The sequence below is a fragment of the Panthera leo genome, chromosome D4, assembly GCF_018350215.1.
Source record: "Panthera leo isolate Ple1 chromosome D4, P.leo_Ple1_pat1.1, whole genome shotgun sequence".
In the NCBI taxonomy this organism is placed as follows: domain Eukaryota; kingdom Metazoa; phylum Chordata; class Mammalia; order Carnivora; family Felidae; genus Panthera; species Panthera leo.
The window spans coordinates 85,538,210-85,558,015 of NC_056691.1; the positions used below are offsets into that span (position 1 = coordinate 85,538,210).

General features: G+C 48.3%; 1 protein-coding gene across 9 annotated transcripts in view; it reads left to right on the forward strand.

Moving 5' to 3' along the window:
* Positions 1 to 19,806, forward strand: part of RALGPS1 (Ral GEF with PH domain and SH3 binding motif 1) — a 269,628-nt gene that overhangs the window by 209,261 nt on the left and 40,561 nt on the right. For all 9 annotated transcript variants that reach the window (XM_042914070.1, XM_042914073.1, XM_042914074.1 and 6 more), the window contains 3 exons: positions 10,035 to 10,172; positions 12,666 to 12,759; positions 17,771 to 17,838. In XM_042914070.1, coding sequence (XP_042770004.1) covers positions 10,035 to 10,172; positions 12,666 to 12,759; positions 17,771 to 17,838 — 300 coding nt within the window. The remainder of the gene's footprint in view (positions 1 to 10,034; positions 10,173 to 12,665; positions 12,760 to 17,770; positions 17,839 to 19,806) is intronic.

Sequence of the window (19,806 nt, forward strand, 5' to 3'; positions counted from 1 at the left end):
TTTTTCCCACTTGAACGTTTGTCTTTCCCCTTTGAGCACTTCTGGGTACTTTCTCTGATGATGCATAAGTATTTCTGTTCAGATGGAATCCAGTGGGTCATCCTTTCCTGTCATGGCTTGAGTTTTGTGTCACACTTAAGTCTTTGTATACCCCAAGATTATAAAAAGATTCTCTTCCAGTTTATTCTAGTTTATTCTTCTTCCCATTTAGATTTCAATCCCTAAATCAACTGGAATTTATTCTGTTGTAAGGAATGAAGTAGATGTCTAGCAGCATATTCTCCTAAACGGATAATCATTTGTCCCCAGGCCATTTATTGACAGACGCCATTGACTAAAAATGTACCTGTGTCCTTCACTCGATTTCTGTGTCTGTGTCCATCTGTTGCTTCCTACTCTCCACCTTTGGTTTGTCTCATTCTGGAGGAGGGCTCTACTGCATGATGAGTGTGGATTCATAGCACGTTTGATAACAAGCCTCTCTTCTCATTCTTCTTTTCTCCCATCTGAGTACTAACCAGGCCCGACCCTGCTTAGCTTCCGAGATCAGACGAGATCGGGCGCGTTCAGGGTGGTATGGCCGTAGACTCATTCTTCTCTTCAAAAATGTTCTAGTTTCATGTACTCACCTCTTCCAGCTGAACTTTGGAATCAGTTTTGGGATCATGTGAAGAAGTTAATGTATTAATTAGGCAATAAATGACATTCTCACAATGTTGAGTCCTCCCATTGAAGCATATTAGAGCTGTCTTCATTATTTGCGTCTTCTTCCATATCCTTAAGATGTAGTTCGTTAGTTTTAACCTTCATTACCGAAGCGTTACATTCTCATTGTGACAAATAAAATAGAGTTGGAGAGACAAGTTCATATTTGTGTGAATTGTGCTTTTATTGCAGTGAAGTAGATTTTCAAAGAAAGATTAATAAGCCCAGGATATGTGAACATTTAATTTTAATAAGTGCTATGTAATTTTTCTATCAAATGTTTTATTCATATAGATCTTACACCTTTCTTTTTAAGTTTACACCCAGGGTTTTATAGTTCTGTTTTTACTGCACATGGCCATTCTTTTTTTTTCTTTTTTTCCATATTCTGACTGATGATTTCCAGTATATAAGAATGCTATTGACTTATGTATATTTTCTTTGAACTTAATTCTGTTATTTACCACCAAGAGTTTTTAGTTTAGTGTCCTAGATTATCAAATTATATAACTAATATGATAACTAATTATATATCACCTTCAAATAATGGCAATATTATAGGTTTCTTTAATATTTATAACACATTTCTTTAAAAAAATTTTTTTTTCTAACATTTATTTATTTTTGAGAGACAGAGACAGAGCATGAGCCGGGGAGGGGCAGAGAGAGAGAGGGAGACACAGAATCTGAAGCAGGCTGCAGGCTCCGAGCCATCGGCACAGAGCCTGATGTGGGGCTCGAACCCAGAAACCGTAAGATCATGACCTGAGCCGAAGTCGGACGCTGAACCGACTGAGCCACCCAGGCGCCCCTGACACATTCCTTTGTCTTGTGTTATGTCGTTGGATTGTGTCTCCGGGATAGTATTTAAACGACAGCAGGATGGTAGGTATTCTTAACTCATTCGCATCAAGAACATTGTTTTAATTTTTCTAACATGCATTCTTTATCACATTAAGGAAGTCTGCTCCTAGCTCAGCACTTCACCAGGGATGGATATGAAAGCTATCAGTGACTTTTTAGTATCTGCCAAGATACGAAATACCATTGCACTCTTATAATAAGCCTATTTCCTGTATTATTCCTTAATATACTGCTAATTTGATTTGCTAATATTATTTTAAAATCCTGGTGAATTTTATTTGCTAATGTTTTATTTACAATCTGTGGATCTTTATTGATTAATGAGATTTGTCTCTTTTTTATGCCATTTCTCTCAGGTCTTGGCGTAATCATTATGCTAGAGTCATGAAAAGAACTACAAATAGTTCTGACTTCTTCTGTTTTCTGCAACAGTTTAAATAAGATCAATCTTTTCATTTTTTTTCAATTTTGTTAAATGTTTATTTATTAGAGAGAGAGAGAGAGAGAGAGAGAGAGAGAGAGAGTCAGCATGAGCAGGGGAGGGGCAGAAAGAAAGGGAGACACAGAATCCGAAACAGGCTCCAGGGTCTGAGCTGTTAGCACAAAGCCTGACACAGGGCTCGAACTCATGAATCATGAGATCATAACCTGAGCCGAACTCAGGTGCCCCTCTTTTAATGTTTTATAGATGGGTTCCATAAAGCCATTTGGATATTGTGCTTTGTAATTCTAGTATTTTCTCAATATTACTAATAGTTTTTCTGCACTGACAATTGAAGGTGTTTGCCTCTTCTCAAAACAATTTTGGGAAGGCAGATTTTCCTAGTAAGCACCCATTTCATCCAGATTTTCAAATACGTTGGCATAAAAATGACACATACTGCTATTTTAACATCCCCTCCATATTTGGAATCATACTTTTTCTCTCTCATCCCTAACATTATACATCTGCGTTTTCTTTCTTTTTTTTTTCCCTTTCATCATACATACCAAGAATTGTCTACTTTGACTTTTTCAAAGAACCAACTTTGAGTTTTATTTATTACCCTAGAGGCCTTACTTTTTTCTAACTTGTTATTTCTGCTTTTGTATTTTTATTACTTTCTCTCACTTTCTTTTGCTTTGTTTTGTTCTTTTTCTAGTCCTCTGTAATAAACACTAAGTTCATTTCTTTTTTACCTCTCTTAATTATCAGTGTACACATTTGTGGCTATAGATTTTTCTCTGAGTAGAATTTGGTAGCTTTGGCTACACCCTCTATGTAGGTAGTTTGTGATTTTAATTTTAATTTCTTCCTTCATCTCTGAATTACTTGGAGTATTTTTTCGTACCCAAATGGTTCATTTTTACAATTTTACCCGTGGGGCAGGGAGGGAATGGGATCGTTCCAGGGTTAGCAAAACCACATGGATTATGAGTATGGGAGGTATAGTTTCCCCCAGAGGAAAATTCAGGGCCTTTTCCAAAAGCACTGGGAGTGGATATTAGGCAGACACAGGTGCCAGTTTCTTTGCTGCCGCCAATAGAATTTTTGAAGGATTTGATGAGATAATACACGTAGTTTAGTTTGTACCGTGTCCAGCACAAAACAAGCCAAATAATACTAACCAGATTAATACCTTCTCCTCACGCCCTTTCTTACTGCTGATCAGAATACTGGCACGTGCGATACGGTCCCATGGCTCCCTAGAGAACACGAGCAAACAGTAGGTTATCCCACTACATCTGTAGATTACTAGGTAATCCCTGTGGCATGAGAGGATCTGTGATTTTCTCCTCATTTCACCTCAGGGAGCTGGGAGGACATTTGGCTGCCCTAGGACCCCAGGATTCTGTGCGGGCTGCAAGACTGCCCACGTGCCTTTGTGATGCATTAGCCTCAACACCAAGAAATAAACAAGGCCATGTGCTCATCCAAGAAACATGGTCTCTGACCACCTGACGTGTGACTTCCCCAGGCCCGCCCCCTTCCTGCAGACCTAGGAAATATTTGTCTCGACGTTGGTGAGCTTCCAACACGTTTCATATAAGGAAACTTCTTTAAGTGAGGATTTGTTCTGAAGTCCGTGTTTTGCATGATTGATACTAATGAGTGGGCACTAATTAATACCCGTAGTTTTCTGCATCTGATGGGGAGCGTGATCTGCCTGCTGACATCTCCTCTGCAGCAGACGGAATTGCTTTGTGCTCTCTTAAAAAAAAAAAAAGAAAGAAAGAAAGAAACCCTAATGAGGGGCTGCTTTGTAACTTCATTCGGAATTTATCAAGACAGCGTATGTGATCAAACCACACAAGTATAGTTCTGGGTGCCAGTGTTCCTCATGTCTGAAGTTGGAAAGTGATCTTTTCAAGGCAGAGCAGGAGAACATGGAAAAAAGTCTTTCATCTCAAACCTTAAAGGAGAAGGAGAGAGAAAATGCAAAGTGTACGATGGAAATGTGGCATATTTTTATGCTGTGGAGGTTTTTTCTTTTTTCCCCTCAACATAGCAGAATTTTCCTTATTAAATAGATAGCTGTGTGAGAAAAACCAAAACCCGCCTCGGGATGGCAGTGAGGCGGGTGGCGATGGGAGAAACAAGAGAGCAGTGAGTTTCTGGGCTGCGGCAGAGCCCTGGTGCCAGCCGCGGGTTCTGGCCCTGGGAGGCTGAGGGCGCCCGGCTTCTAGTGGGCTCTGCGCCACGGACCATGGGTGTCTCTCAGCTTAAGAGAAAGTGTCTGTTCAGGAGAGCACTTCCTTTGTCAGCCTGGCACTCCCTGCTCAGGGCCGGGGCGTCCTGTGGACACCCCTGGTGGGGGGCCTGCATTCACGGGCAGGAAGGTTTGGCCACACGCCCCCAGGCTTGGGACCAGCCCAGCTGTGGAGGGCGTCCACAGCAGAGCCAGCAGAGGGCTGCTCACCACTGGCCCTGGGGCTCTCTGCCCCACTGTGACAGTCTGGTTGGCACTCATATCCGCAGCCGCAGAGCGTCACCAGGCCCTGTGTGGGGCGTGGAAGGAGGGAGAACAGAAGGATGTTCTGGGTGGCTGTCCATCTCCGAGGAGGTCCAGTCTGCAAGTGGGCAAGCCATGGGGCAGATGGCAGCTGCCAGAAGCATCCTCTGGGAGTGGGACAGGCCACAGCGCGGGTGGCTGGGACCCTCTCACCCCTGTGCCAGCCAGGGACTCCCAGCCCCCAGCCCTCGGCATGGCTCTCTGTTCCAAATTTTTTGAGTTAGGCAAGACTGAATTCAAATCCTGATCCCCTCACTTGCGAGCTGTGTGATCTTAAACAAGCCACTTCACCTCTCTGAGCTTCCATTTCCTAATGTGTAAAATGGGAGAGTGAGAGTACGTTCTGTGCTGGTTGCTGTGAGAGCAAGGTGGTACAGGTAAGGCCACCCTCTCCTGTCGCAGACCATGGCTGTTACTATTACAGATGTTTCCCGCAACGCGTCTGCACCTCCCAGTCTAGCCCTGGGCTCCGGCGTTGCTCAACCCTGTGGCAGCCAGGGCCGGTGGCTGGCCCAATTACTGTCCATCTTAACAAGGCCATTAACACAGCATCATCTGCTGCAGGAACTCTGTAATAAATAGGACGGGAGCTGAGACATCCCAGCTGTGCCGTCCCAATCCAGACGGAATCTCCCAGCACTGGCCCGTCTGAGGTGGGTGGCCACCACGTGGTCGGCATCTGGGCGCCATCCACGGTTATGGCAAACCCAGCTGGGTGCATCCCTCCCATGGGCGTCCCGACGTTCTTCCAAGTGGGGCCCGGCCATGGAGGCAGGCTCAGGGTCAACTCAGCTTCTTGGGCACCTCAGTGGTCCAGGCCCCGGGCCAGGAGGCCTCTCAGGATCACCTTCATTACCCCAATCACAGTCAAGAAACTGAGGTCCCGGGAGGTGAAAGGCTTGCCTAAGGCCACCCAGCTGGTAAGTGGCAAAGCCAGGGTTCCAAGTCTCCTGGCTCCAAGCCCCACACTGTCCCACTTAACGCCACTGCTGCCTGTCATGTGGCACAGCTGGCAGGGCCGCCAGGCCTGGGTGGGCCCAGTGACGATGAGACCTGGGACAGATATGCCACGATGAGTGCCAGGGTGCCAGTGGGGAGGAGATGGAAGGTGTGGCCAGGAGAGGTGGCCACGATACAGTCGTGAGCCCTCTTGGAGAGTGTTAACCCCACAGGGGAAAGTGGGCAGGGAGAGACATAGCCTGGGGACCTCCGCTATGCCCCTTTCTTGCCTCGGCGTCTGCCAGGCACCAGGAGATCTGTCTGGGGTAAAGGAAGGCCTGACAGTATGGCAGCCTGGATGGACAGACGTGTGTGTGAATGCTGCCTCGGCCATTTCCCAGCTGGGTGGCCTCAGACAGGCCACGCAACTCTCTTAGCTTCGGTTTCTTCTGTAAAAATCAAGCTAAAACCCCCCTGACAGCTGTGTTATTGTCACGAACGCATAATATGGGCAACATAAGCTCTTAGTTTAGGACCCGGCACATAGTAAGTGCTCAGTTTTATTATTATTGTTTATTTAAACATTAAATTAATTTTAGTACATTCTAGGGTGAAGGTGGGTGGGAGATACAGGCGTCCAGTTGTGGAATGAGTAAGTCACGGGGACGGAAGACACAGCATGATTGTAGTTGATGGTATTGTAGTAGCATCATGTGGTAACAGATGGCAACTCATGCTTGTGAACACAGCACAGTGTATAAACTTGTCAAGTCACTGTGTTTTACACCTGAAACTTTTCAAATGAAAAAAAGTAATTAAAAAAAATAAATGCCAACTTTTAAATACATTCATGACATTTATTTTATTATTGTTATCACTTGACTCTCGGTGTCTCTTCCCTCAGCTGTAAAATGAGGGCATAATGTATTTCATGATGTGATTGTGCGGCTTACATAAAATATGCCTTCATTCATGCATTCCTTCATTCAACTAATGTTTACCACGCAGCCCCTGTGTGCTCTGTTCCAGCTGCTGGGGATTGAGCTCTGGAGCGAGACCCACTTCCTGGCTCTGATGAGTTTTAAGTCTGATGGGGAGAATCAGACATTAAATACATGAACGATACAAATAAGTATCATATTGCAGTTGTGGTGAGTGCTAACTGTATGTGGGGCTTAGCACAGCACTGGCATAGTACAAGTGGGAGGTGGCTGTGCCTATGATTTCATTATGATTTAGGCTTTTAAATATTTCCAGCTAGGGGCTAATAACAATGCTGAAAAGATTTCTCTGGATTTGCACAGTATTAACCGTAAAAGATTTGCTGCCTTTGGAGTAGCTTTTGTCTTGGGAACCAAAAGGCTTGTTGAGATGGAGTTTCTGTCCAGGCATTGCCGGGGCTCAGGGTCTGCCCTGGTCGCTGGGGACAGGCCTTTGGGGGGAGACACCCCGCTCCGCGCATCCCCCAGTCCTCAGCGTGTCACGGCATCGGCCCGTACTCCCACGTCCTGGGGGGTAGACAGGGGGTAGCATTGGAGTCTGCACAGTGAAATGATCTCTGATGAAGTAGTGAGCTCCCCGTGTCCCCAGGGTGCAAGCGGGAGCTGGGGGGTAGAAATGGGGTGCCACTCCTTCGAAGGAGAGCTTCTCCTGGCCTCTGTTTGCACACCCAGGGACCTGAGAAGAAGCAGTCCTCGCAGGATGACACAAAGCAAGCCTTCCATGCTGAGGGTGTTATTTCAGAAGAGCCGATTCCCCATGTGTGTCTGAGGGCCAGTGAGTGGGTTGGAACACAGGGGCGGGAGCCAGACAGACCTGGGCTGCAATCCCACGCACCCGCTGTGAGGCCCAGACAGGTTTCTTAATCTCTCCGAGCTTTAGTTTTCTCCTCAACCCTCAGGGGTTGATGGCAGGGTCACGTGAGTAAGGAAATAAGTTCCCAGCTTGTAGCAGAGCCTCCAGAAGCCTCAGTTTTCTCCCTTTTCCTGCTCCCCAGTGTCTCTGCTCCTGGCCAAGTGTTCATTCTGCCACTCAGTCGGCTGGGTTCAGATCTGCCCAGAATCTGCAACTGGAACAAAGGTGCCACGGGTCCCCTATCCCGCCGCGTCATGCTCAGCACCAGAGGGTACTTTGTGTTGTGGTTGAAGCAGTAATGGGATTCTCAGGATTGCCACTGCTGAATCCCTGGGGAGGTAGCTGAAGTACATTTTTAAGAAGGGAGAGGAAAGACAAGATCCAAAGAAAGAATACATGTGTGGATTTCAACGTACCAAGCTTGGAGCTTCCATACAAGGGAAATTATTTCTAATTATTAAAATTTTGGGAACATGGTGCCACTAGAAAGAAAGGAAGTGGAAATGGCTCCTATTAGAAGTGCTAGCATATGTTTCTGTGATTTAATGGTTTCCCATAACAATGCGTAGCTATTTTTAAAGCAGACGAATGACTCATGGTATCCAGCACCAGCAGTCCACTGTGGTGGCAGGAAGCCTGTGCTGTGGGGAGGCGGGCTTGGGTGCGACCCCCACCTCCATCACTTACCAGCTGTGTGGCCCGGAGCAAGTTATGCTTCCCCTCTGCATTTCCTTTTCCTCCTCTGTAAAATGGGTTGTTGTAAGGATTAATAAGGTAATGAATGTATAAGTCGTTATACATTGTCCATCCATGCAAAATACTCACAACTTTTACAATAAATACCTGGTTAACTACATCTATAGTAAGTCTCAGTAGTTAATAGTAAACTTTTAAGGCTATAAATTTTCCTCTGAGTACCACTTTGGTCAGATCTCAGATTTGGTCAGATTTTGATACGCAGTGCTCTTATTGACATTATCTTCAAGTGATTTTTTTGTTTTCTATTTTCTGCTTTTCCTTTGACCCAAGAGTTGCTTATGAGAGAGAGAGAGAGAGAGAGAGAGAGAATGTGTGTGTGTGTGTGTGTGTGTGTGTGTGTGTGTGTGTGTGTGTTTTCTAATCAGTTAGAATTTTTTCTATATTTATTGTTTAATTCCTAAATTTACTTTTTGGAACTTAATGAGCATTTCTTTATATTCTAATATATAACCAATTTCTGTAAGTATCCCATGGGTATTTGAAAAGACTGATATTTTCATTTATATAACCTTGTTAACTTTGTGAGTCAGTATTCATATATGCACAGGTATGTACATGTATCTGTATATCTGTGTATATCTTGTAGGTGCATACACGCACATGCACACACACACACACACACACACACACACACACACACATATATTCTGGAAGAGACATGCCAAAGCTCTCTCTATAATTGTGGCTTTGTTGAATTCACCTCCTTTCTGGCAGTTTTTTGCTTTACATATTTTGATGCAATGTTGCTTTGTGTGTAGAAACTTGTAGTCATTAGATCTTCTCAATCAACTGCACTTTTCATTAACGTCGGTCAGTCACTCCTCTTTGCCTTCTCCAGTGTTTCCTGCCTTGAATTCTGTTTTACATCGCTGCTCCTGCTCAGCCCACCGGTAGTGTAGACGTAGTGGTAGTGCTCATGGAGGGCTGCGGGGAGGATATGCCAACATTGTCCATGCACAACCCCAGAGAGCCTGGAGTGTGGATCATGCTGTACAGCCAGTTCTCCTCTCCCATCCCTGGCCAGGTGGCTTGTCCCAAATTCCAGCTGGGATGATGCCAGGAGGCTGTGCTAAGGCTCACCACTGACCTATCATAGCAATGTTTTCGTATCACATAATATTTTCTTATTAAGCTCCCTCAGTAGAATTCTCTGTCTAGCCTTTGTTCTTTGTACCAAGGACTGTTGTTGCTTTTTTGATTTCTTCTTTTGTGGTAGTTAATTTATGATTTTAGCGTGTGTGTGTGTGTGTGTGTGTGTGTGTGTGTGTGTGTATACATAGAAAAATAGACACAAAGCTAAGTGAATAAATAAAAAACCGAATTCAGGGCCCCCCGGGTGGCTCAGTTGGTTGAGCGTCCGACTTCGGCTCAGTTCATGGTCTCGCGGTCTGTGGGTTCAAGCCCTGTGTCGGGCCCTGTGCTGAGAGCTCAGAGCCTGGAGCCTGCTTCAGATCTGTGTCTCCCTCTCTCTTTGCCCCTTCCCTGCTCATGCTCTTTCTCTGTCTCAAAAATAAATAAAAACATTAAAAATTTTTTTTAAAAATTCATTTAGTCCAAATGGGCGTTGTCCTGGTTATGACACCTTGGAACCTATTAAATGTATCGGTTGGTGAAATATACAAGCATCCATCTTATTTTCCAGTTGGGTTACAGGTGAAAACCCTTGTGGCTGGAGGCTGTATGAACTAGAAATGCTGAAATCTTGCCAGTATTCATTTTGGTTGTCACTCAGATATTTGATTACATTTGAGCCATCTATGTGAGAGATTAGCAGTCGGGATTGGAATTGAAGTCAGAATTATATCTCGATTTTCCATAAGCCACCCCTTATACCTTCTAGCACAGTGGTGCTGTTTTGTGCTGTTTTGTTCTGATTCATGGCGAGTGCCCACCATTACTATATATCTTCTTTAATTTTAGGGATCTATCTTCTGGATTTAATCTACATTGATTCTGCATATCCTGCCTCAGGCAGCATCATGGAAAACGAACAAAGATCCAATCAGATGAACAACATTCTCCGAATAATCGCTGATTTACAAGTTTCCTGCAGCTACGGTTAGTACCCCTGGTTGCTGGAATTGTGAAATCTTACATCACTGAAATTTGGATTCGGCACCTCATCAGTGAGAAAGCTCTGGGAACCAGGTGGTCCCCACAAAGCTCTTCGTTTTAATATCTTGAGCACCCACCATGTGCAGGACCCTTTACCCACAGGCTTGATCTTCAAAGATGATGAAAACTAGATGTTCCCATCTCTGTGTTACAGACAAGGAGACTGAGGCTGAAGATCGTTCAGTCGCTTGTCTAAGATCATGCGTCTGGGGGTTGGCAGCGCCCAGGTCTTTCTGGCTCCCAGGTCATTCATCCACGAAGAGCTTTGTGGGCAGCCCCTGGGCAGGTCTCCTCCAGGAGGATTCAGGGACCCAGATTTCTCCACGTTGTGGCTCCACCATGTCCCCTGGCCTTAGAGACCTCCAGTGGACTCCACATCCACCTGGCAGATGCAGGAAGAGAGAGAATCATCCAAGAGTAGATTTTATGGGCCAGATTTGTACATAATGCTCATCATTTCTGCTGGGGAGGCTAGGAAATGTAATCTAGCTGTGGGCCTGGAAGGAAAAGGGAAATGACTTGGTGAAAACTAGCCAGGCTCTGCTCCACATGACCAGATCCAAAGTGTGATTGATGGTTGTCGAAGATGAGGTTGAGGAACTGAGAAGTCAGAACGCTGGGTGGGGCATCCATGCAGGTGTCGCCTTCCCCCAAGATGATGGCGGACTCCGCCGTGTGCAACTACGTTGTGAGCCAGGTGCCCAAGTCCTCCAGGAAAGGGCGGGAACGACCAGGGTGCCAGCCGGGAGAGGTCAGCAAGGAAGAGAGGGATGGGTGGTAGACTTGCAGGAATGGGCCTCCGTGGGGCAGGGTTTTCAGAAGAGGGTGGAGGAGTAAAAAGTCTGGAAGCAGCAAAGGGGGACAGGAAGGAAACCAACCCCACCTACAGTTCACAGGGCATGAGAAAACTGACAGCCTCCACTGGGGAAGGCCATGGGGAAGCCAGGGTGGGGCTCTGCAGGGTGGGCTTGTTGAAGCCAAAGGCCCCCTCCACAGGCACTTCCAGATCAGCTGCCCTGGGGGCTCCCCGTGCAGTCCTCCCCCGCCCAGGCCCTTTTCCATTCGCAAGTACATCAGCCCTCACCGTCCTGCCGGGCTGCAGGGCAGTGACACACGCGGCTCTGGGGTCAGACTCAAGCTCATATCTCAGCTCTGCCTCCTGAAAAGTCACTTTCTCCTAAGTCTGAGGTTTTCCCATCAGTAGCAGTGGGGACGTCGTGCATGCAGAGCCCTTATCGCATTCCAACATTTGAGTAGAGTTCAATAAGTCCTCATACCACCGTCACCTTCATACCTGCCTCTTCTCTATCATCAGCTTTGGGAAGCAGGTGTCATCATCCCCACTTTCGGACAAGAACACAGGCTCTACAGGGGCGCCTGAGTGGCTCGGTCGGCTGGGTGTCCGACTTCGGCTCAGGTCGTGATGTCACGGTCCGTGAGTTCGAGCCCTGCGTCGGGCTCTGTGCCGGTGGCTCAGAGCCTGGAGCCTGCTTCGGATTCTGTGCCTCCCTCTCTCTCTGTCCCTCCCCCACTCACACTCTGTCTCTCTCTCTCTATCAAAAAATGAATAAACGTTAAAAAATTTTTTTTTTTTAAAAAAAGAACACAGGCTCTAGAGATACAAGAGGATCTGTTCCAAATCTCACAGTTGAGGGGCGAAGCCATCAGGGGCTCCTCACAGCACCTGGACGCACGTCCCTGAGAGCCAGGGCCCTTCCCCACCCCCTTTCTTCTCCTCTTCACAGCCCCCTTTAGTGCCTCCCCTTCCTCCCTTAACTTGTTCCGTCCCTCCCTGTGAGGAATGGTGGAGAGGACCACAGAGTTTTCGGCCCCCTTGGAATAGTGACCGTGGAGTTCTGTGGGGAGCGTCTGACATCAGTCACTCTGGCAACAAGGCTGTGCGACGTGGCCAAGGCTTCCAGGGACGGAGTCGAAACCTGGCTCTGCCACTTCTCAGTAATGTGATCTTTGCCAGTTGCCATAGTTTCTTTCTCTGTGCAACAGGCACGTTATTTCCCCTCCGTGAGGCAGACGTGACAGTTAAAGCAGATGACTTCTGGAAATCACCTGGTACCTAGCCCAGCACAGCAGGTGCCCAGGCGTCTAGACCCCTCCCTTCCTTACCTGGATGGAGCAGCTCCTGCCCGTGGGCCAGACTCTCAAGCTGTGCTAGGACCTGGGTTGGACCTCCACACCAGGCTGGATGGGCCTTGTTCATTCATCTTGCATTCTTGTCATGCAGGGGGTGGGAGGCCTGCCCAGTTACCCCACGGAGACCTGTTTTAGGGCACAAACACCTGGCTCTGGTCTGTTCTGGAGGCCTTTCTCTCCCCAGCCAAGGACCTGTGGTGATTTCAGGGTATGTGGCCCACTTCTCATATGGGGCCTGGAAGTGGGGAGAGACTGAAGCCTCTGGGTTGCATCCGTGTTTTGCAGATCACCTCACAACCCTGCCCCACGTGCAGAAGTACCTGAAGTCTGTACGCTACATCGAAGAGCTCCAGAAGTTTGTGGAGGACGACAACTACAAGTAAGTGCCCGCCCCCTGGCCCGGCCCTTGGGGACCAGCGATTGGCTGGTGATGTCGCTACCTCACTCCGGCAGCACCACGCCCGCACACTCAGGCACAGGCACGTCGTGTGACCTCTGGCCCCACAGAGGCCGAAGCGGTGCGGTCTGAGCATCTCCTCCCACTTAGCTCTGCCCCAGCCACCCAGGCTCCATGTTCTGAGGAAGGTGTTCTGTGAACTTCTCAGCCTGGCTTACCCACATCGCCTGGGTGATGGGAACTTAGACTCCATGGCGCAGGCCCTGTGCTCCGGATTCTCGCGAGTGACTCCCCCCTTCACAGTGCTGGCTGGAAGGACAGCATCCTAGCCATACATCCAGCCATACATACTCTGTTTGCTGGCTGGCAAACAGAGTCCTCCAAGAGCCTGTCTCATGGATGAGGCAGCTCCCCGTGGCCCCGGCTTTCTGCAGGACTCTCGCCATCCGGGACTGGCCGAGGCCCCGTCTCCCTCCCGTGCAGCCCTTTGGAGTAGACTCGGGTCCCTGAACACCCCTGTGGGTCCTTTGCTCTCATCCTCCACTCACCCCACTCTGGCTTTCAGTTCTGTCTTCATTTGTGCCACCTGGGAACTTACCCAGCATGTCTATGTATTTAGAGGGAGAAGGAGGATTTTTCGTATCAACTCTGTCTGCCACATTGATTGGACATCCTCTTGGCTCATTTTCAGCTTGAGGCCAACTATGAGCCTCAGTGCTTTTCGTACGACCTGATCTATCAAGACAAGGCTCAGCCATCTTGTAACTGATCATTTCCCCTGAATTGTCAACTTTCCAGTGGATTCTTTCAAATCTCATCTTATTGGCTGCTTCTAGCATGCCGTGTTCCTTCGGATCCCGTTAGTCAATGCGTTTTTGTTTTTTGTTTTTTGTTTTTTGTTTTAATCTCTTCCAGTTTCATGTCTGAAAATTTGGCCAGTTTGGTTACTTGGTCTTCACCAAAATCACTGAAAACTGTAGAGAACCGTGGTCACTAGGGACACTCCCAGGTCACTCCTGATTTGCTCACTAGAGCCTTGGGGACAGCTGTTCAAACAGCTCCACATCTGGCCACATCTACAGTAGTCGTTCTCAGCCCTGGCTGTGAATCAGAGTCACCTGGGAAGCTTTATAACCAACCATATGTTTGTGGTAGAGCCTGGAAATTTGTATTTTCTCAAAGCTCCCTAGGTGGTTCTAATAATTAGCCATCTTTGGGAGCATAGACATAATAATGTCTTTAGTTGTTATGGTATAATATTTTACTAAAGCAGAGTGTAATACGAAATTTTGATCTATCACATAATCATTAACAACAACAGATGAAGGCGAGAGATGACCATTAAAATTATGTTTGCCACCAGTTAAGCTCATTTTACTTACAAAGCATTTGCTGTTCCTAAAAAGAGTACCCTGGAGTGTGAAATTATTCCCATTTAGGTTCTGGGCTAATATTTTCCATTCATGTGCCGGCAGTACAATTAAAGAGACAGCAGTTTTTCATTAACACTAATATCCTTTAAGGAGAAAAATGGTCTATAAATACTTCTGACCATGAGATAATCCTTGGACAAGCTGTAGGTTGTGAGTAATTACTCCTTCCATTCTGAAGGACATTGAACACCCCCAGCACTTACTGCTAAACAACAGTCAGCCTGGATGTTACAAAGGCCCTTTGTTGTGGTCCAAGTGGGCAAGCCAAGGGAAGAAGCCTGCACTCTCACCCCCAGGGCCCAGACCACTGAGAGGGTCCCTCCCCAGGGAGGCCCTGGCTCTGGGTGACACAGGACATGCAGGGCTTGTGATTCTACGTGAGGAACCCACACTCCATGGCCCAACTCATGCCCCAAACTTGCTCCCCATCCGAAAGGACGCAGTGGCTTCATTATTACCTGATGACAAAGCATTTCTTTATTTTGTTGTATTTTATTTATTTTATTTTATTTTATTTTATTTTTTATTTTATTTACTTATTTTGAGAGAGAGTGTGAGAACACGGGGAGAGGCCGAGAGAGAATCCCAGGCAGGCTCCGCGCTGTCTACACGGAGCCCGATGCAGGGCTCAAACTCACAAACTGTGAGATTATGACCTGAGCCAGAATCAAGAGTCAGGTGCTCAACCGACTGAGCCACCCAGGTACCCCGACCAAGCATTTCTAACACCTTGTCCCCATCTGCTTTGGAGACACTGGGCCAAGGGGCCCAAACAGTGCTTTGTTTTTCTTGACTCTTCATCTATTTCATTTTATTTAAGAACATTTACCCAAATTCCTACTACCTAGAAAACATGACCTTTAGCATTAAGTGAACAAAATTTTGGACATTTTTTTATGCACAGGAAGTGCAGATAGACATAGAGAGGATGGACAGATGGATGGAATGATAGAATTTATTAAAATTGGACCATGCTACACTTGCTATTTTTAATTGAAAGTATTTTAACTTAACCAGAAACTGAAATAAAATGTAAGGAATTGCTTGCTCTTCAAATAAATATTTCTTCAGCACAAGAGATATAATTTCCTAAAAGGGTCTTCTAAAATTAACAAGAGAGGTCAGGAAAAACATGAAGACGCTTGAGTCAGTGAGTTCTGTTTTCACTGGGTCTCTGCCGTGCACAAGGTCAGTTGACTGGTTAGGAAAGATGAGAACATCAGTCCTCTCCCCCCTTCACCTCCCCTTCACCATCATCCAATTTTTTGTTAGTTGTATTATTATTACTACACAGTCCAAGTTTATAACATACACATCATGTTCAGGAACCATAATTCCTACTGGTTAGTGTTTCTAAACAGATTCAATTCTTACCACCTGTGTTCTTCCACAGTTTTCCCATTCCTGGAGTCTTTGTTTTAATGACTCCCTTATTTAGCTGCATTTCATCACGAAGCAGGTTTTCGCAAGTCCCACATGCTCTGATTTCCCCCCGTGAAAACATCCGCAGGTGACCAGGCCTCCCCTTGCTGGGCCGCACGCCTTTGCGTCTCTCCCCCAGGACTCGCAGACCCTTCTTCTGTAGAGAAGTCTGAGCCAGTCTGATCCTTTTCCTCTTGCAAGTGACTTGTTTTATCTGCCTGGTGGGTAAAGGATTCCTTGAAGTTCAAAAGCACAACAACAGGAATGGCTCCGAGGGTTCTGTACCAAATTTCCCTGGAACCTGGCGTGCTCTTTTTTCAATTCAGAGTGATTCTTTGGGTTATCTTTGACTTCTTCTGTGCCATTTCTTGGCTTTCCTCTTTCAAGGACTCCGGGCATCCATACGTTGGGTGCTGTCTGCTTTCCATGTCCCCAGCTTCTTTCTAGTGGCTATAATAATCTCTGTCTTTTCATTGACAGACACCCAGATGATCTATTCATTTGGTCCTTGATTGGTCCCCTAGGACCCCAGGCTCCCTTTTCATCTAACTCCTTTGTGCCATCTCATTTTTCAGGTCTTGCTTTATTCAACCCATGTTCTGAATAAGCTGTTCTGCTCAAAGCACTTGGGGGAATTTCCTTGTGTTCCTCGGGGCTGCCTCCTGGGCCAAGCAATCTGGGCAGTGCTCTACTCTATTCTCTCTCCTTTTTTGTGTGAGAGGACATTTGCTAGCTTGCCACACCAATTCTTTTTGCTTGCTCGCATTTTGAGAAGCTCCATCTGGGTATTCCATGGCTCTGATGGAGGGAGGTGACATCTGACCCTGCTCCCATGTGTGTGAGATGGGCTGGCTTTTCCTCCTGCTGTGCTGTTAGGTCAAGGTTCTTAAAGTCTTTCTCTTCTTCGGTAGCCTGGGGGAACACAGGGCTCAGGCTCCAAGGAGGCACAGGGAGCACACAGTTGTGTTTTAGATACCGGGCTCTATTAAAAGGCCTGCATTAAGGTTTCCTCCACCTTGTAGGGGACTGTATCCCATGCCCTCAGGTTTCAAATGTTTATTTATTTTTGAGAGAGACAGAACATGAGTGGGGGAGGGGCAGAGAGAGAGGGAGACACAGAATCGGAAGCAGAGTCCAGGCCCTGAGCTGTCAGCACAGAGCCTGACGCAGGACTCGAGCTTATGAGCCGCGTGATCATGACCTGAGCTGAAGTCGGACGCCTAACCGACTGAGCCACCCAGGTGGGCAGTCCTGGATGCCCTCAGGTGTCAAATCGCCCCCTCAGCGGAGCCTTCATTTCCGTCAGCGTGTCCACATGCCGTCCACCCATTTCATCCGCTTCTCGCCAACACCTACCGAGAAGCCTCGGAGGGCAGGATAGGAGCCGTGCTGCGTTACGCCTCTTGGTCAAACTCTACAATCCTTTTTCTTTCCTTGGCTGCAAGTTTCTGAAGTTCATGGCTTCAGTTCATGCCCCTTTTCTTGCTGAGTTGCATCTGGTAAGTTCTTCTACCCCTAAGCCTGTATAACTATTTGTTGGTTTTGTTGGTGGGGGCGTGGCGTCTGGCATCTGGCTTCACTCTGCCATCTTCACCCAGAAGTTCTTAATCAGTGCTTTAAAAATAACAACGTTGAGGTGCCAGTCCTCATGGTGCATCCATTGCCTTGTGCCTGCCTGGGGGTGTCCAAGAGGGGGTGCAGTGTGATGATTAGAAACTCTGATTTCAGGTCAGACAGTCCTGGCTTTGGTTGCCTGCCCTCCCCTTGCCACCCCACAGATTTGGGAAAGCCGCCGAGCCTTGCTGTTCCTCAGTTTCCTCATCTAGTAGCTGGGGACAATAAACGTACCGAGTCCAGGGGCTTGTCTTGAGAACGAACACATTTGTGCCCAACAGATACTGAGCCACGATGACTCTTTTGACTGTATCTTCCTTAACCGTTGTTTCTGGGTCATGGAAATGCCCTGGGGAACCACACAGGGAAGTGGCCGAGATCTGGAGCAGACCCCAAAGTACTCCTGGGCTCCGAGACTGTAGCCCTTGGCAACAGTCCCGTCTCCCGACTCCGAACACACATGTGATCAGTCCCCCTCTGACACCCCAGAGCCTCTCTGATCTTGTAAAAATCTTCCCTTCCAGACTGTCACTCAGAATCGAACCAGGAAGCAGCTCTCCGAGACTGGTCTCTTCCAAGGAAGATCTTGCAGGTATCGTAGCCACCTCGAGTGGGGACACACCGCTGGTAGCCCAGGCATGGCTGCCGGGGCTGGCCCTGACTGTGGGTCAAGAGCACAGGTGTAGGTTGGCAGACTCCGCAGTCCCGTAGCCCTCGCACATCAGCCTTCCGGGCTCCTAATCCATGGGGCCCCTGTGGGACTCCTCTGGGCTGGGGCTCCCTGGAAGAGCCTGGGACCCAACAGCCCCAAGAGAGGCCAGATCGGGATCCCAGGCTGGGAACATGCACAGGGTAGGGAAACCTCTAGGATCTTCTCTGAGTCACCTGGACACTTATCATCGGGCCTGCTGCCCCGGTGCAGGTTGACTGCCCTGGAGGGATACACAGGTGCTGGGTATTTGGTGCCACCAGACACAGAGGGCTCACCTTCCTGTAGCATCAGCTTTATCACATACTGGGACATACACAGTGTCCCTAGTGATCAGGGGGATGGGGACAGGGTTCCCATCAGAGGGATGTGGGAAATAAGAACAGGACTCGAAACAATTGTTTAGGGCCATAGAAGGAACAGGAGGAAACACTAACCATTTGAGACTGTGTCTTCAGGAGGTGATGCCAAAGTCGGAGCAGAGAGTGGGCTTGAATCGAAAAGCGTTCTGCCCCTGAGTCTTGTTCAGATTAGTTTGAGGACGAGGCCTCTGCCGCCTTTTCTGGTTAACGTGCCCTAACAGGATCAGCCAAGTCTCTGGCCTTCCCCAGGTGTCAAGAAGTCCCCACAGCCACACTTTATCTTTCCACCCTCTGGACGGTGCCCGAGGATTCGTCTCCTAGTGCTCCTTCCTGCTGTGTGATTCCATTACTTCCTCCCCTGCGGCGCCTGGCCCATGCCTCCTTTTCTCTCCCTATGTGCACGAGCCATTGAGCAGGGAGAGGTGGGAGGGTCTGCTGTGAGCCAGGCACCCAGTGGAGCGAGGTGACGACCTGCCCACACGGAGCTTAGGCTTTAGCAGGGGAGATGGGGTGCAAAAGCCGCTAGGGGGTAAGGCATGGCCCACAAGAGAGATGGCAGAGAGGGGGCCTTAGCCTTGGCTTGAGGGGTCAGCTCTGCCTCTCTCCGGGGACTCTCTCCGGCCACAGGTCAAACTCAAGTCTCATCTCTGCTTGAGAGAAGCAAGGCCTCTGGGAAGTTCCCCAGCCAGGCTCCTCGCACGTGCCTGGAATGCCTTTTCCCTCATATTTCCATGGTCTGCTCTTGCTCGTCGTTCTAAGCTCAGAGAGACTTTATTTCAGCTCTTTGTTTCTTTAGGACACCCTAGTTTGTAATTGTTCTCTTTGGTCACTGGGCCTCACTTAGTTCCTGTTGAGTCTCCAGCTCCCCTCATAAGGCTTGTGCTCCACAGATGCTCAGCCCTCACAGGGTTCACAGATGAATGAATGGAAGGGAGGAAGCAGCAGGCCGAGGCTCCGGGTGGGCCTTTGGTGAGCACTGGCCTAGAGCACAAGCGGGTCTCGTTGCCGTAGCCTCACGCCTGGTCTTCAGAGAGCCTCCCCCTCCCCAGCACCCTGCACACACCCACCTGCAGCGCGGGCAGCCTTAGCTGCCAGCCTCACCTCCCGAGCATCAGCCACTCGGCCTGCAGGCTGCTTGTTATCAGGGCACCTGCCTCACACCTCCTCCCAAAAGAAGAGCCCAGCTCCCCCACCGCCCCTGCCCCGGCCCCCCCCCGCCCAGGTCTGCACTGAGCATCAGTGGCTCCCCCTGCTAGGCCGGAGGCTGTAGACCAGGAGCCAGGCTCAGAGAACTAACTGCTAATTGCGGGCCTCAGGAGCTGGGCCTCTCACTGAGCCCCAGGCAGGAAAGGAGGAGCTGCATTGACTTTTGACCCCTGTCTATGATGAAAACCGGTGCCGGTGGGGAGGGCCGGGGGCACCTGGGTAGCTCAGTGGGTTAAGCATCCAACTCTTGGTTTCGGCTCAGGTCATGATCCCACTGTTCGTG